Source organism: Numenius arquata, chromosome 11 (assembly GCF_964106895.1).
Source record: "Numenius arquata chromosome 11, bNumArq3.hap1.1, whole genome shotgun sequence".
NCBI lineage: Eukaryota > Metazoa > Chordata > Aves > Charadriiformes > Scolopacidae > Numenius > Numenius arquata.
The window spans coordinates 11,121,712-11,139,528 of record NC_133586.1 but is presented as its reverse complement, the minus strand read 5'-3'; the positions used below and the strand labels follow the sequence as shown (position 1 = coordinate 11,139,528).

The window sequence follows — 17,817 nt, the reverse complement described above, 5'->3', positions numbered from 1 at the left end:
CATGGGCAGCCTGCTCCCCTGCGCCACCCACGCGTGCCTGGATGGTGCAGGCATTTGCCTTCCTGTTAAAACCTGGGAAAAGAAATGCAAACCACTAAATTTCTATTTCTGCCAAAAATCAGGGTTTAACCTGATTTTCAGAGAGCCTGGGAAGGTTTGCAGGTCAGCACCCATGATCCGTCCTTCAATCACTTTCACTCACTTCTTTTATTCCTTAAAATAAAAAGATGCTCATGGACACCAGGACACCAGGAGCAAGAGGAAGAAAGATTCTCGGTATGAAGGCATTCATTAGGCCTAACAAAAAGATGGGAAATGCTGGTTTTTTTTCAGTCCTCCTTGACAAAGAAGAGGTTGGTAGATGAGAGTGTACACCCTTTGGAGAAAATGAGATTTAAGGCTATGCATGCCCTCACTTGAAAAGTGGAGTTTTAGTTCCAAAACTTCCTGTCTGCCTCCGAGAGCACATCTGTGCACTGCACACCACAATAACATGATATTGGCAGGAAAGAGGGACACATCGCTTCAATTAAACCTGTGGCGATGATAAAATGTGAGTGGTATTGAAGGCATCTTTTAATAAATGCCACAGCAAACCTTGGCAGAAAAAGCAGCTCAGAACAATATGTGAACGAATCCCTGGGGGAAACACACACTCAAAACTGCTCCAGAACGTGGCATTTTTTTTTTCTTGGTGAAAAGGTATGAGATTTTCATTCTTAGCATGTCATGCTAAGCCAAAAGCGAGAAGCAGCACAATTAAATCTGCTCAGGTAGCACTGACATTAACAGCTGGGCTACTTGTGAAAATGCTTTGTAAAACAAGCCGTCTTTAGCACGCCATTGCTCTAGCAGTAAGAATGGGCCACAACCTGCTCAGAATATATATTTAGCAAAATTACAGTTGTTCATTTTCCACTAGATCCCCCTCCTGCCCCAGATGCTGAGCAAAGCACTGAGGACAGGGGTGACAAGCAGCATCCCTCCCCTTTCCCTCTCCCAACGTAACTGGGGTCATGTGGCTGTGGTTTGGGACCAACCCCAAACAGGGGTGTCCAAAGGGAAAGGGAGCACGTTTCCCCCTCCCCACAGTAACGTATGGCTCTGCCCTGCTGGTAGCCAAAGTGGGGGGAGTCTGGGGAAGTGCTGGCGTGGCTGCAGCTTGGGGAAGAAATTCAATGTCCTACTGAGAGACTGGGTTCACCCCCACTTGAAAGACTCGGTTAATCACTCTTAGTGTCATAAAGACATTTGCAGCTCCCTTCTGTCCCAAGGCAATCGTCTAAGCACCATCCCATGGGTGTCTTTGCAGAATGGAAAGATATTTCTCTGAGGCCCAGCAGCAGCATCTGCACTGCCTCCGGTTTCCATCCACTTCTCACCCAGAAGGGGTTGAAAAGCAGCCAGCTCTGATGCCAGCAGCCTGGCATCCGTGAGTCTCGGCACCATGGCAGTGGGCAGTGCAGACGCTGGGGGTGACAAAATGAATCTGTCCCACTCCTGGAGATGTGCTCTAATCACTTATTCATCAGCAAGTGAGTCACTGCCCTGCCCACGGTCTCTTCCTGCGAAGCAGAGGTGACAGCAAAATGGGATCAAGCACCTACACTCCCCCCAGCCTACACGGAGAGCTCTGCTCCGTCCCTCCCTCCTGAGCCAGAGGGCTCGTTATTTTGGAATAAAAATACTGAGAAGTGTGCACGGGCGTGCAGGCACACAGAGCGCTGAAGCAGAAGCGCATCTCGCCTGTGCTGCCAAAAGGAGCACTTGGCACATGTAAATGCGCCAGGAAGCATCTGCTGCAGGAAAAAAGGGCTGCACGCTGGGGAGACACAGCCTCTGTGTGTGTGAGACACTCCTGTTCCCTCCCGGCATCGCTCGCAGTGAGTGCTGCTGCCTAAGGACAGGGTTTCCCCATGCTGTACCCAGTGGCAGAAATGGAGCTGGCTGTGTGGACCGTCCCTGCAGATGACTGCCAGCAGCAGCGGTGTTCCCCACAGCGATGCAGGGCTGCGCTCACCTGTATAACTGTAATTAGCTTTATATGGGCAAGGAGACGTCTGGACCAGGGGTGAAACAGACATCTAGAGAGAAGCAACATTTTCCCTCAATACAGGTCTGCTGAGCCCACCAGGCTCTGCTGCAGGTGCCTGGTATGACCCAAAGGAGGCTTTGGGATGAGGCATGCCAGTACCACATTTTTCACAAAATGAGCTGGTCTGCAAGACAAGGGGAGTCCAAAATGATTTGTTGGAACATTGCACTTCTCAGTCCCTGTTTGCACACTCCCATCAGTGCTAGTGTTGGCTTTTATATGTATTTATCACACACGGAAATAAGGAGTGGTACATCAGTAACAGCCTTGCCATGCCTTTACGGTGCTTTTCTAAAAAGGAGCTAACTATGATCAGCAATGTTGGTTTATCCAGAAGTAAAAAAAAAAAAAAAAAAAAAAGCCAAATCTATTACAGCAACCATAACTCAAGAAAATTGTCCAGAGATTGTTCAAAACCCTCTGCAGGTCACAGGTTTCACCTTCTGTCTCTGGTATCCAGTTATGAGATACAAAAGTAGGGCAGCTGATGCTGGGGGTTGCCAAGAGATGCTGCAGTTCACCCACCTTAAGGAGGGACCAGGGCTCTGATCATCTTTCATCTGAACCAATAAGGAATACAAAATGTTAAATCCCGTGATTTAGAAGAGCAAGGCTGCAGTGCAAGGCATCTGCACCTCTTTTCCTTGTTGTGTTTTAAGTAGTGTTCATATGTCTCTCTCGTCCCTGTCCTAAAGTCATTCTCCTCCCACTGAAATGACTGTGCTGATGACTGCGAGACCTCCACAGCATAAGGAGAAAGTGAATCACTGCGATTTTTCAGGTTTCAGAGCCAGGGATTATCTTTATAAATGCACCCAATACTGCTATAGACAAGCAGGATTTGAAAGACATAAATACTTTGTTTCTTTCCTGGCTTCTTTGTTCTTCAGGGAACCCTGGGATCTCATTTTGCATCATTTATCTCCAGGCTAATGAACAGTATAAACCTGTGTCTGCAGAAAAATGAAAGCCATGGCTAATAGTAGCAACAAAATAAATGGCAAAAGCCTGAAAGTAAATAGCTTTGAAAACTGATACACTTCAGTGTGACATGATAATGCAAAAAGGTTGCCTGTGCTGGTATTATTTATAATTCCCTGAATGTCTGAATTCCCTCCAGCCCGCATACATTAAGCACAATCCAGGGCATATGCAACAAATCATATTCAATGATGGAAAGTTGGGAGAAAAGCAAGAGCTCAATCTCTCTTGATTACAGCAGCCACAGATTTCTTTTTCATAGACTGCCAGTACTAATGAATGAAGAGGACATGAAAGGAAAACAAAAATACTCAAATCAATGTGCTTCATGTACTGATAGATGTATCTGCTCATAAATTTGACTAATTAAATGCAAACTGTTGTCAAGAAATGTTGCTCAGGATATTTAAGCCCTCACTCAGACTGCAGCATCCAGCCATGCATGGAAGCATGATCCCGGAAAGGTGCGTGGGGTTTAGCTCTGGGATGCTGGATACAAACCACCACTGCAGACCAGCACAGGGACGCACGTATTTATCAAAAAAATGCATTTTATGGTGGAGAACAGTTGGTCCCCAAAGCTCTGCTCGAGCAGGACTGATTCAATAAAATGTTCCTAGGTGCTGTGCCTGTACGCTTGGGGTACCAGCCTTAAAGCCAGAAGGTGGGCCCCACACTGGCACACAGAAATTTCTTTTTTTCATCCCAAATGAAAGCCTGCACTTTTCTATCTAGAGATCGTTTCATTTCAGACAGTGCTTCTGAGAAGATCTAACAGTTCTGAAAAGTGTTTGAAATATATGCAATTTTCAAGGAAAGTGTTAAGACCCAAAGGAAGTTTCATAGCATGGAGATCTGTCTTTGAAAGACTCGCAGGCAGAGGTCAGAGCTAAGTACCACTTGGCTGTGATGATCTGTCAAATGTTCCCAGCAATGCACCACTGCAATAAGATTGGAGATGTTTGCCTTGCAAAGAGTAACCAAGCTTTTAAAATTCATCAGGTCTCAGCTCTTCACAGCCTGGGACAGGTACACGGCGGCTCCACGCTGGCGTGTGTTAAATGTTAAAATGGGAAGTGGTGCTGCAGGTTACCGGCACGGCCTTTGCAGAGCCGCTTTACGAGTCTTCGGAGGCTGCTTGGAGTGTTACTCACTGGGATCAAACTTGGCCGTGCACCTGGCGGGGTATTATGTTTCTGCTTTTGCAGGATGGTTGGACTTCGCTCCAGAGGGTTCAGTGGTGGAAGCGCGGCTGCACCATGGCCATGGGTCAGGGTCTCAGCTACATCCACTGCCCACCTTGCCTTTCTCAGCTGCTTCTGCTGTGTTTTCATATCTGACACACGCATTTCAGCTACTCACAGGAGGAGGTTAGCCCTTAACCTATTAGGCTCACTGGTGCTGCCGTTCTGCTCTGGTTGGCAATGCCGATTATGTAAAGGATATTTAATATTGTAAATCATTAAAATTATTTATGAGCTTCTTAGGAGATAAAAAGAAATAAGAGAAAAATGTATGCACATTTCTCTATATATTAGTGGATTTGTGTATAAATGCTCAAGTCTCCTAGGAAGTGGGGAGACAGTTAAGAGAAGAATATATAATTAACACATCTCTTTTCTTCCCTTGTTGGTGCAGACACGCCTTTAGATGAAAAGCGCAGAACATTAAAAGCATTTGGAGCGCGTGGGACAGAATAATATTGAATTTTATGTAAGTTCAGCCCTGGCACCAGTTACACGTGTTATAGAGAGAGCAAGCCTGTTCCTGCTCAGGGATCTCATCCACTACCCTGCTTCTATACTGGCCTCCCCCGTGGTGGTGTGGTGGTTTGGTTTTTTTTTTCTCCAAATGGAAGGAAATTAGCTTTTCCTGTGCTGTTGAAGGAATGCAAGCTAACCAAAAGGAGGACAAATTACAGGGCCGTACCTCTGCTGAGGTGTCAAACATTAAACTTAAACTTCATCTCACTTTAGCTCATATTTTCACCAGACACCCCAAGGTGGCACATCACAGCTCAGTATCACAGAGCAAGGTAAAAAAGCTGTTTAATGGATAACTTCAGAAGTACAAACCCCATTTAGGAGGCTCCCCAAGCTTTCTGGTATGAATGCAGTCGAACGTGGCAATGAAAGGATGGCAGACAGGCAGCAGCAGATTTCCCTGATGGCAGCATCACTCAACTGTCTCCTTTGGTCACCTGCGTTACCAACAGCCGGCGAGCGACAGCCTTTCACACAGACCAGGGACTTTCTCAGTGCTAAAAATATAACCTGGACTTAACAAGGCGATTAGCCTACAGAAGTGTCAGATGTGCCTGTACCGAACAGGCACCTCACACACCAGTGGCACGTTCCCGTGGGTGACTGGAGAGGGGCGCTACCGGTGCTACATGGCAGTGCATACTGTGGGGTCATCAGCTGGCTCAGTAACGGGAGTCTGAGGCTGGTTTCTGATAACTGTAGGTGGTTGGATGTACACACAGGTACATCTATTATGCTAAGCTTTACAATTATGCAAATCCAAATAGATAAATGCTTTTTTTTTTTTCTTTTCACTAAGAATTAGAGACTGTTGCTTGCATTTTACCAGAGTACCTTTAAGCTGCTTTTATAGCTACTGAATATCCAGGAACTGCCAAAATTTGCTGAACTGCTTGTCAAAGCTATTGATGGCTCCCGGTAGAAGAGCTCTGGTGAAAGGTCAGGGGTAGACGTGTTTCTTGCTCACCCAAAGCTGACATTTGCAGCCTTGTAGCCCAGACTAACAAAGGCGCGATGAGCCTCAGCCATTTAAGTCTTCAAACCTTCTTATTCCCTTCCTTTTCCTCCCCCTTCCAGGGGAAGCCTGGTTTGGTGCAAGGACAGCAAACATAGTGTCTGTATGATGAACGTGACGATGCTGAGAGCACCATTACGTGCTATCTGTAGATGGACTTCAGTGTTATCCCCTACCAGGGCTGCACCGCTGAGCGTGGACTGCGTCACTGGACACCAGCAGGGACCTTGGGAAACAGTCTCTTCTGAGAGGGCTTTTACTAACCACGATGTGCTGATGCAGGAGATTGGTGTCAAAACTTCTCTAATTTCAATACAGAGGGTTACTCCGAGTCCTAGTTAGCTCCTCCAGAGAAAATACCAGCTCCAGCTGCCACCAGGAGCTACTGCATCAGTTACAGGAATCACAGGAGGGTTTTCCTTCCAGAACATCCCCCAAACAGGGCGACAGAAAGCCTTGTCCAAGCAACAGGCCTTTCTCTGCATGCAGTAAATCCAAAACTTCACGCCAAAATATTTCTAGATACTGCTGTCCCAGTTCAGTATGTACCCAATGCAATCGTGCACTCCCATCTGAGTGTGCCATAGCTATAGATCAAAACCAGACTCTTCTTACCAAAGGCCAGCATTGCCTTGAGTTTAGATTTGCATCCGCAAGAGGGAAAGGGTGCTCATTTTCTGAAGTCAATGAAGACAGTGAGACAAGAGATTTTACTTAAACTATATATTTTTACATAAAACAACTTTATGTTACAATAAAATCAGATAAAAATCACAAAGTTATATAATAAGTTCATAAAGAAAAAAATCAAGTTTTCCTTTTATATATATAAAACCCAGCATTTACTGCTACTAGGAGTCTAAATGTTAACATTGACTGTTTATGGTCAATTTGAAAAAAAAAAAAGAAAAGAAAAAAAGGAAGAGGAAAGTACTTTTTCACAGCAGACAAAATGACGAGGTAAGAGATGTTTTTACAATGATCCAACTGTAGTAAACACTTCAGTTTTCATTAAACAATATACTAAATATAATAAATCCAAATAAAAATATACATTTAGAGCACTGCAGTGTTTTCCAACAGTTGTATATCAACAAATTGTTGGTCATTCACTAAACTTTACTTGAAACAGTAAAAACAGGGTGTATGTTTATCTTTAGTACTAAAAACTCATAATAATCTAAATATTTTGGTATAGCAGACCACATTAAAACACTCTCAGAACTTTCAACTACAAGGGGTGTATTCATGGTAAAAACGATGTGCTTTGTTTGTCACTCATGATGAGTTTTATAGAACAGTATGTTCATGATCACTATTAGGCAATTAAATGAAAATATCTAAATGCTGCAAAATATTCTTTTATTGAGCATAGCTCCCTCTTCACATACCCAAGTTAATCAACGCACTGCAAACTTAAAAGCTTAGTTCACAAATCTTACATTATCAGTCTCTTTAGCTAGTATATGGCTAAAATAATTATTGCTGACCAGTGTTAAAAAAAACCAAGACAAACCCAAAAAAATAGAACAGCAGACAGACTTTTCTCAAGTGCCTTTCTCACAAGTGCTATTATTAGGTAACTAAATGACCACAAAGGAAAAACAAAACCTATTTCAAATGTGCATATAAAATTTTTTGGAGGTATAGGCACCTCCATCCAAAGACTGTATGTCTAGGCTATCCATTAAAAAAAAAAAAAAAAGAAAAAGCAGAAGAGGTAAGACAAAACACAGCAGAAAGTCAAACTGGTTTGATATCCGACATGCCCCAGGGACGCAAGCAAAGCCCTCCCAGCCAGGACCAGCTCTGCCCGCAGCCTGCAGGAGAGCCCTTGTTTGGGAAACACCTGCATCACATTTATCATTCCCCTCCTGACTGTATTCCACTGCAGGTACCTTATCCTGTATCGCAGAGAACAGTATCTAAGACACGCGAATGTCATACAACTGCCGAGTTTATACTCTGATAATGAGCCTAAAGCCCTGCCAAGCTGCCGGGGGCACAGGACTCCAGGCGTGGCATCCCCTGCCAGGCTGTGTTGTCCAGCCAGGGCTCTCCGCTGGGAGGTCTGGCTGGATTAAACGGCTTGTGGCTACGTATTGCTTTGCTTGACACACAGGTGCTTGTTGAACATAATCCATGGAAAGAAAAATTCCTTTAGGGTATCTCTGTGCCTTACCGTTGCTAACCAGTGCCCACCACGAGAGCCCGGCAGCCCAGCCGGGGAAATCCTCGCTGCCTCACAGTCCCACGAGACCTGAACCTGCCCTTCTGCAAGGTCTCCGGTACCGCTGAGCCCACGAACGATGGCAACAGCTTTTCCTAGCTTTGACTGAAAGTGTCTGACCATGAACCAGTGCTGCTCAGCTGTGTGTGTGTGGACATTCGCCTGCCATCCCTCACATCGTCACGTCAGTGATATGCTGAGGACTTCTGGATATTTACAGGCTTGACAAGCCCAGAACTGCCCGGACAAAGGCTGTTGAGCTGATGGATCAGCGCGGCCATCCTAGACCTTTGGCACATCCACAGCTTGTGGGCAGAGCACATCTTTTACCGAAGCTTCTGCTGAAATGATCATCAAAATTTGCTGCTGCCGGTTCCCCCTTCCACCCCTTCCCTTTGGATTCGGCATCAGCCCCACACTGAGCTGAGTGGGGCATCTCACCCTGAGAGCGGTTTTATCTTCGCTAATCCACAGGCTCAGGAAGACAGCGCTATATTCCTTTCAAGCCACAGATGCTTTGAAGGGTTTTGCAGAGATAACTACTCAGAAGAGCCTGACGAAGAGCACCGTCTCAGAGCCGAGAAGCTCCCACCACTACGAGGTGGTGGCAGCAATGGGGAATTTTCCTTCAGTCATTTACAAAGCAGCCAACAGCAGCAAGAAACTTAATAAGCGAGAAAACGAACGCTTGGGAAAAAAAACACCAGTGCAACAGAAGAGCGCAGAAGCCTACGGATAATTTGTGCCCTGCTGAGAGGGGGACAGGGGCCACCGAGCAAAGGTGGGACGAGTGCATGGTGGGTACTCACTGTAACACCACAGATGCTTTCGCTCATGTGCTTTGAGAGCGACAGCAGCGGCAGGGATGGCAGGAGGAACAGCAGAAACCTTAATTCATTAAGCAGCTTTAAAAAATGTCCACCCTAAATCGCTCACAAAAAATAAAATTGGGTGTTTGTCTAGAAAATAAAGGCATTGTCTAAATAACACTTAGACGCACAGACGCACCCAGTGTAAAACTGCTTTTAAAAAGTGCATCTTTTGAACACTAGGATATTGAAAGTGAGAGGTGGCACTGAAATTCTTACAGAAAATAGTTTTCTTCAGTGAGCTCATCTAGTAAAGGACACACCAAATAGACACAGACAGAAGAACACTGGAAAGTACTAATTTCGCTGAAAATGCACTTTTAGGCCAAACAAAACTACTTGTGAATTTGAGTCAAAAATCTGCAAATAAAGGTTCAGCCAAATAGGAAAAAAGCAGAAGGTTAACCTGTTTTATTTTGGGGTGTGAAACAATGTTTCTGTTTTCCATTTTGAAACAATTTATTCCAAGATAAGGCTAAGGTCATTTTCCAAAATGTGAAATAATGTATCTCATGAAACATTCTTTCCCCTTGAAAAAAATGATCTCCATATAGTTTTATGTCACTGAATATTTTTAGGCTTTGTGCCAATACAAAGTGAACCTGTCTAATTCTCATTTTGGCCACCAGACCCCCGTTCTCCCCTATTATTCAGCAGCTCTAACACCAGCTCAAAGGAGCCTCTCACTGGAAAGCCCAGTACGAAAAAGGCAGTAAGACACTCTCTAACCTGGTGTCACAAGAGGCCAGCTCAGATTTTTTGCTCCCAGAGACACCAGCTTGTCAATGCCACCAGGGTGGACAGGCAGGACAGGCAGCATGGTGGGACCCACGGCGGTGTGGCCAGCAGCCATCGGCATGGGAAGTGCCAAGAACAAGACCTTTATTAATGAAAGAACCATGTAACTGAGGTAGGATAAACCCTGCCATCAACCACTTGGAGGGAGAAACCTGTGCCCAGAAAGGGGATCCATGATTGCCCAAGGTGAGATACAACCTTGTATAAAGACAACTCCACTCAGGTTTAATGGAGATGGAGCAATGACCTACTTTATTGCCGATGGCATGGGGAAATCGGGCTTTGCACAGCACTGTACTTTAATAACTATAAAAACCATGCTCTGCAGACCCTCTCTCGGACAGGGATGAGCATTTCCTGGCCCCAGCAGCATTTGGAGCTATCCCTAAGCAGGTGGCCACCAGCTGAGCGCAGCTCCTAGCATGGGTTGAACGCCAAACATGCCCAAATGGAGGAACAAATGCATGCACAGGAGTGCGTGGGCATTTTGGTGGGGGAAGGCTGGCTGTCCCAGTGCTCCTGCCAGGAGGAAGGCAGATTTGGAAGCTGGGACAAGTCTCAGAGGAGCAGCATGGGGGTCACGGTCTGGCACGTGGGTTATTGCTGGGCCACCACAGAGTATCAAGGAATGATCAGTGTGTGACACCAACGGTTCCCACTTGGTGGGCACATGGGGCTCCAGCCCTGGGGCAGGGACGGGGCCAGGCCAGAGAGGGAAGCTGTGCTGGCATCCACACGCTCCTCAGAGGATGTACCACCTCTTCCTAGTGCGCTTTTGGCTTTTGCAGAGGAAAAATACAATGACAGAGGGAAAGGTTAAAAGAGACGGAGCGTGGGGGAGGTTTTTAAGTGATTATACATAGAAGCTCTCAACTCAACTGCTCTTGGAAAGGAAAAAGAGAGGAAGGGGTAATTATAGCAAGACCTTGGATGCCTGAAGGATGGAGTTTCCCATAGCGTATAGCTGTGCACAGGCATCCCTACACTCAATATCAGGGCTGTAGCAGATCAGGAAAAGATACATTTGGGACATGACTAGAAGAGCCAGAGCAGGGATTCCTCTGAGGACGCCCCCATCATTCCTCTGGTGGGCACGAAGCATCCAAAAATAACTGCCCGTGTCAAAGCTGTGCACTGGTTTAACGTGCCACTATTAAACTCCATCTGTTAAATCGATGCAATCCCATAGAAACCACTTTTCAGTGGTTCCCAGTGACAGGACGAGGGGCAATGGGCACAAGTTGGAACATAAGAGGTTCCACTCGAATATGAGAAAGAATTTCTTCACGGTGAGGGTGACAGAGCCCTGGAACAGGCTGCCCAGGGAGGTTGTGGAGTCCCCTTCTTTGGAGATTTTCAAGACGCGCCTGGATGCAGTCCTGAGTAGCATTCTCTAAGCAATCCTGCTTCAGCAGGGGAGTTGGACTAGATGATCTATACGGTCCCTTCCAACTCTAAAAAAATTCAGTGAAATTCAGTGAAATTCAGTGAAACACTTCCTGCAATTCAAGAGTAGCTTTAATACATTCCTAATGAACTGGATCTGAGAGAGACCTGACTAAAGGGGGAAACCAGATCTGGATTAACCTCAATAAAATAATTTGTTCACAGAGCCTTTTTCTTCCTCTACCTGGAAACATATTAAAAATCATATTTTATATTAAAACCAGAAGGAAGACCTAATACTGCTCAAAAGCAAAAAGGAAGCAGAAGATGGAGCAGAGTCCTCAGTGCCAAAGGAATCAAACACCGTGGTGAGGAGGACCCTGACTACCTGTATTGCTTGCAGATCTGAGCTGTGTCATTCCCTGGTTCCCAGCTGATGCAGGGACCGGCTGCAGTGTGGGAACTCTAAAGCAGCATGGGAGGAGAGGAAAAGCAGGACCAGCTGCCTGTTAAATGATGGTGTCTATCCGACTTGCTATCAAATAAAAAGACTAAAAATGGAGATTATTTGTGCACAACCACACACAGTTTCTGACGTCATTTTCAATTCTGAGGTCTGATCTAACCCCACATTATGCAACTGTTGAATCTTCCATGCTGGCAAAGTCTAATTTTCACACGCCTACATTCTATGTACCTGATTTTTATTTTTATTTTTAAATATCAACAGCCTACAGCAATTTTTTTTTAAAGAGACTTAAATGGTCATAATGGTTATGAAAGGTCCCAGCTTCACATCCGTTGTTTAAAAGGAGTAAAAGCAAAAATACACAAAGTCCAGTCTAAAAAACAGGCAATGAAGGTAACACAACAGCAACAGATGAAATGAAAATTCAAGGGACAATTGCAGACAGAACCTATCTCCGGCATGGGGGTTATGTATCCACGTGCAAAAAGTATTAAATGCATGTTTCATCTATAGCCCACCTTTCTTTTAAAGGTCACTTTTATAATGGAGATGTGCCGAGAAAATAAAAAAGCCCCTAAATAAAAAAATAAACCACAACCATTTTATATCAGTTACTGCTCGAATGCACTAACATGGTGCTTAACCAAGCTTTCGCCTGAATTAAGAAAGTAATAATGTCACATAAACAGAAGTTCTTTCCTGAATTAATTCAGATCCTGTGTGAACAGACTCTCAAACCAAGTTGGGGAGAAAAAGAGAAAGGAGCTGAAGGCAGTCCTGGGGACAAGAGCAAAACTTGGGCTGAAATCTCCTCTTTGGCCCTTTTTACATCCCTGTCTGTGATTAAGTTAACTTCCTTCTCGTTGGAGCCCACCGTATGACCGTACATTTCTCAAAACATATTTAGAGCTGCTGAATAATCAGTTTGAGAATACAACAGCATTTCTGCCTTTCGATTTGGGTTTTTTTTTGCACAGTCTAACTTGGTGACTAATTCCCACCCTACTGTCAAAGATACATGAAGTGAGAATGCAGAAATCACAGGAAAGGATTTTCATTTCATGCAGTCATGACCCTGCTGGTCTCCTGGGCAGAAACTTGCTTCTGAGCAACCCCCTTTTCTAGTAACCTTAGACTGCTCTTCAGATCAACGTTTCCTTCTTCACTGCTGCAGAAGTTAACCAACAGCGATCAAATTGCACAGAGGTGCATGTGCTCTGTGTACAAATCAGCAAGATATCGCTTTTTAAAATTAATATTTGGTCCCGAGACTCAGGTGGGCATTTTTCAGAGATGCACATAATGACGGAACTATATGGGTTCAAAATTGAAGGCCAACGAGAGGTGATCTTGCTAAGCAAGAGAAGCTCCCCTCACCTACTGGGTAAGATGCATGACTTGAAGAGCTGAAATTCATTCCTACATCGTTGACTTTGTGCTGTATGGGTCCAGGCAAGCACATGCAACCTGTATTGGAGGTTATCTGAAATCCACTGGATTTTTTTTTTCAGTGAATCAGGCATGATTGACATGGTCCCTAAAGACACTGGTATCCATGTGAAGTGATTCACTTGACTGCAGCTCATCACAGGCACATTTCACAAACTGCAGGAGCTCCAACTAATCTCTCTGCTCCACCAAGGAATAAGAGTGGATGTTGCTAGGAGTGCTGATAGTCCGGACAAGAAAAAGACTTGTTTTCTGTTTCTATGGTTGCAACAGCCCTTAAGAAAGATATAAATTTCCCTGCAACAACTAACTGCATATTCATTTTAAGGTAGATCTAGTTCCAGATTCCTGAGACAGAACCCTCTACCTGTTCCCAACCCCACGAAGCCAGAGCAGCAATATAGAAAGTTTCTAATCTCAACAGAATTCAGTGAGCAGCATGATTGGTTTGGAAAATAAACAAAAAAAAAAAAAAAAAAAAAAAAAACCAAAACAAAAAACCCCCACAGCAAATTTTCAGCCTCTATGTACAAAAACAATGCAAACAAGTGGAACATTCTAGTTATATTTTGTAAAACACACGTTTGGGATCAACAAAACATCGAACATCCAGACCCTAGATTACAAAAAAAAAAATCTATTGCCATCTAGTTGTCAACCCCAAGTTTAGACAGTCCTTGTCGGAAATCATGTAATTCATCTATCTTCCCGTCTAGAACATCTAAAAAATTCTTTAATTCAGTTTTAAGGTTGGTCTGCCTATGTTTGCTCTCTTCGACTTCTGTCCTTAGCGTTCTGACTTTCTCTTCAAGATCTTTGTTCTTTTCCTCAGCAGCCTTAAAGACAAAAGAGACAATAAGATGAATCACAGAGAAGAAGGATGAACGGCATTTAACAGGGTAAAGCAATAAATGGCAGCCGGGCTGTAAAAGTTTGCTTCGACTTCTGCAAACTGATTAACACAAGCACCTCTGACAGCAAGTGACATGCGCTAGTCAGATTAAAAGGAAAGAAAGCTCATGCAGGAAAGGACAGAGATTAACTGGAAAAGACGCTTTCCATCAGATTTTTGTCACTTGGCTGGTATCTTAAAATTCAGCTGGATTTAAATCATGCACTGTGCACATATTTCTGTCATTGCTACAGTGGCAGAATTAGACACTGTGCCACCAATTACATACAGAATTATCTGTGGTGAAAAACAAGCTTAGAAAATATTGCCTGAGGAATAATATTGCTTTAGTCAGCACTTTTGGATTTATTGTTGTTTTTTTTTTTAAAGTTCCACTCTGCATGAGCACCCAGGCAAGGAACGGGGCAGCTGTGTAACACTTCCCTTGCTGTAGTGTGTTCTATTATTTTCCCTTCTCTCTTCTGCCTATTGTTCTCCATTTCATGCATGTAAGCACATGCTTAATCTCACCAAACCCCATAGACAACATATTTTACCACACTGAATCAAACAAAACTCATATTTTAACCATTTTCAGCATCTGCACTCCACAGCAGCCTTCTAAATAATTTTAGATCGCTGAGGTTATCAGAGTGATGGCTAATTTGATGGAGCGGATTTGATTTCATCGATGGGATGGCTTAAATTTGTTCTCCTTTCATGTATTAATTTACTACATTTGAACAAGCCCTGACAAGTGATGGAGGTGGAAAGCCCAGAGCCTGGCAGGAGCCCCATGTGCAAAGCCAAGCCCAGCCAGCCACACTTTGCCGGGAAGGAACGACACAAGACGTAAATGCATCTTCAGGTGAACTTTTTTCCCCTGGCAGTGTGTAGCTACGCTCATCTGTTTCTTCCCAAAAATCTTTCCCTAGTGCCCCTGAAGCCATTAGCTGCAGGTCTCGGGGTGCCACTTGACACACATGGCTGCAGTGCGGCTCCAGGAGCCCAGAGCAGCAGGAACACGGGATACAGGATAGCCTAGGATCTGCAGGAGACAGATGCAACACGATCCCAGGCTAACCAATTTCGGCAAACAGCAAGGCAAAGAAACAGAGCTATTTAATTACTCCTGTGCTGGGAGGGGCACAGTGTATTTTTGCGTGTAATTAGCTTTTTTTTTTTTTTTTTTTACCAACTGGAGCTCTTTTGCCTTCAAACACTGAAGTCTGAACAGAGAAAAGCATATAGTTACGAGAAAGAAAGTAAATGTATCAACTATTTTAAAATTAATTTGTCTTGCTAAACTGTACCTGTAATTGTTGAGATACAGATTCACATTCTGACATTAGCTGTGGTATAATTTCACCCTGCTTTCGGAGCTCTTCCAGTTCCTTTGAAAACATAAAAAAAAAAAAAGAATGCAAGCTTCAATTTAAAACATAATGAAAACTTGAGAATATGAAATGACTTTGCATATTTTATTGTATTCTGTGGAGTACTTGGATGTAAAATAATCAAAATAGCATGTCTGAATTCCAAAATTCATGCTAATCTTCTACTAGAATACATTTTTGCGCTATATTTTTGACTTCGTATTTCTAAAACAGACAATGTAATCCAATCTTTAGCATCAATGCCATTAATTATATTAATGAAATCTTAACCTAAACCACATACCTATGCAAAAGATACATTCAATAAGAGAGAAATCTGAAGGGCTGTAATGCTACGAGCAATTTATAGATGGTAGCAAAGAGCAAATTAGACATGAATTTTCAATGATATATGGCAGCAAAAAAAGGCCAATGGCATTATGAGCTGAATATATAGAGGCATCATTACAGAGCACAGCTGTAACGGGCTCTCCTCTGCTGCACAGCTCTGAGAACTCTCCCCCCCAATTTGTATTCAGTTCTGGCAGCACTATCAAAATTGAGAGGACTGGCTGAAAGGGGTTCCTGAAAAGAGCAATGTGACTTGATAGGAGACCATGTCTCTGATGGGAATTGGGAGAGCCGAGTGCATTAACACCACAAGTGAACACCACCACTGTGGGTAGTTGGGAAAGGCTCGAAAAAAGCTGCACATTTTACAGAAGGATTGTCAGAGCATCTGAAAAGAACATTTGCAGGTCCAAGAGAAAATCCGTGACTTGAAGACAGTGCGAGGTCTTCCTCCAGAGACTGCCCTTGTAGGTGACCGTCTCAAGACCAAACAAGGGTAGATCCCCTTTGAGCCGTACTGACAGAAAAAAACGTCCCTCTCTGAAAGGCAGATTTCTTGGCTACGAAAGGGGATTTCTTCTATAACAGGTGAACTTACAGCCCAATGCGAGTGTAACAGAATCCAAAGTCAAGCTCTTCCACAGAACCTGACAATTAACGCTTTTCCTCAAGGCCCCTTGATTCCCTTCCTTTAAGTACATCAATATTCAGCACTTCCAGTCTCTCCCAAATTTTACAGGAATCCAATGTATCCCGGAGAGCATGCTGCTTTCTTTACATCAATAATTTTTTTTTTGATAAATTCTGTAATTCCAGGGCAACTCTAACTGTTTTTGTTGTTTCCTCCCAGTTTTTCAGCATTAGTTACATTCACCTAAGACGACAAATCATATAATACTAGAGATTTTTTGTGACCTGCACTGAAGAACGTAACTAATGTAAGAGTAACTCCCTCCAGGCAATGTCCCAGCTGCTGATAGAGGGGAAAGAAAGGGCAACTTACACTTCCTTTTGAGATATGAGTTCCTGTGCATATATATATCTGTATATACATAAATAATGTCTGGGGGCCCATATCTCAAAATACAAATATATTATACTATATTTACTTAATAGATACATACGCTACTATACTGGATACTTATTATATATAGTATAATACTCTGTGTGTGTGCGTATATATGTTATATGGCTTACGATAGATATATAAAAAATAAATATTTCACTAGATAGTTCTGTCTTGATTCCCATGTCTTTATATTTCTCTCTCCTCGCTTCCTACATGAAGAGGGTATCAGCAGATCCTCTTACACGGCAACGTCTATGAGCAGGCTTCACGCTGGTTTGAATTGAAAACCATGAAAAGGTTACTTATGGGTGGTTTAGACCTAATGAAGAACCTGCTAATGTAAGTACGCAGTTTGAAAACAAGTTAGTGTATTGTCAGTGTAAATGGAAGATGAGCATGTAATATTCACAAGTCAATCAATTTTCTGGTTCATTTGGTACCGTAAAAATGTGAATCTTGAAGAAAACGCTAGCAGAGAATAAGGGTTATTATACATGCTATTACCACAGAAAGGTTGGGAAGAAAGCATGACATTTTCCTTTGAAATATGGGGCTAAAAAGCATATTTATAACAGTGCATCAAAATCCATCTCCCTAAACTATTTCCTTGTGCCATCTTAAAACCCCTTAACAGCACTGCTTTTAAGAGCACCAGCAGAGATGCTGTAATGGCACATGGCAAACTTTACAGCGCCCGCTGACAGCTTCTTCTCTTCAGCCAGCACAGAGCATTTGGTCACTGTAATGAAGGACAAAAAACAAGGATCCCATTATTTTCCCCACTGTTCAGGGGCTCCAAGCCAACAATATCATTCTCTGTAGAAAAAAGAACACCCTATATGTCAAAAATGACAAACCGGGGTACTCTAAATGAATCTGAATTTCTCACTCTTGGCATTAGTCCTGAGATCAGAGGGAGACTGTAAAACAGCAAAGCTGAAGGCTACAAGCCATCCGGAAAAAGAAACAGGACTTGTTACACAAAAGCCAAGTGATTTTGTAAATGATGCCTTTTTAATGATGCTCCTGATGTATATGGGAATTCAGACATGGGGACTGGCAACCAAATCTGTT

The 17,817-nt window shown here is 43.5% G+C and overlaps 1 protein-coding gene across 1 annotated transcript in view; it reads right to left on the bottom strand.

Moving 5' to 3' along the window:
* Positions 1-11,855: 11,855 nt before the first annotated feature.
* The window catches only part of HOMER2 (homer scaffold protein 2), a 58,324-nt gene continuing 52,362 nt past the window's right edge, over positions 11,856-17,817 (bottom strand). The window contains exons 8-9 of the mRNA XM_074155573.1: positions 15,261-15,341; positions 11,856-13,891 (exon numbers count right to left, since the gene is read on the bottom strand). Coding sequence (XP_074011674.1) covers positions 13,703-13,891; positions 15,261-15,341 — 270 coding nt within the window. The 3' untranslated portion in view covers positions 11,856-13,702. The remainder of the gene's footprint in view (positions 13,892-15,260; positions 15,342-17,817) is intronic.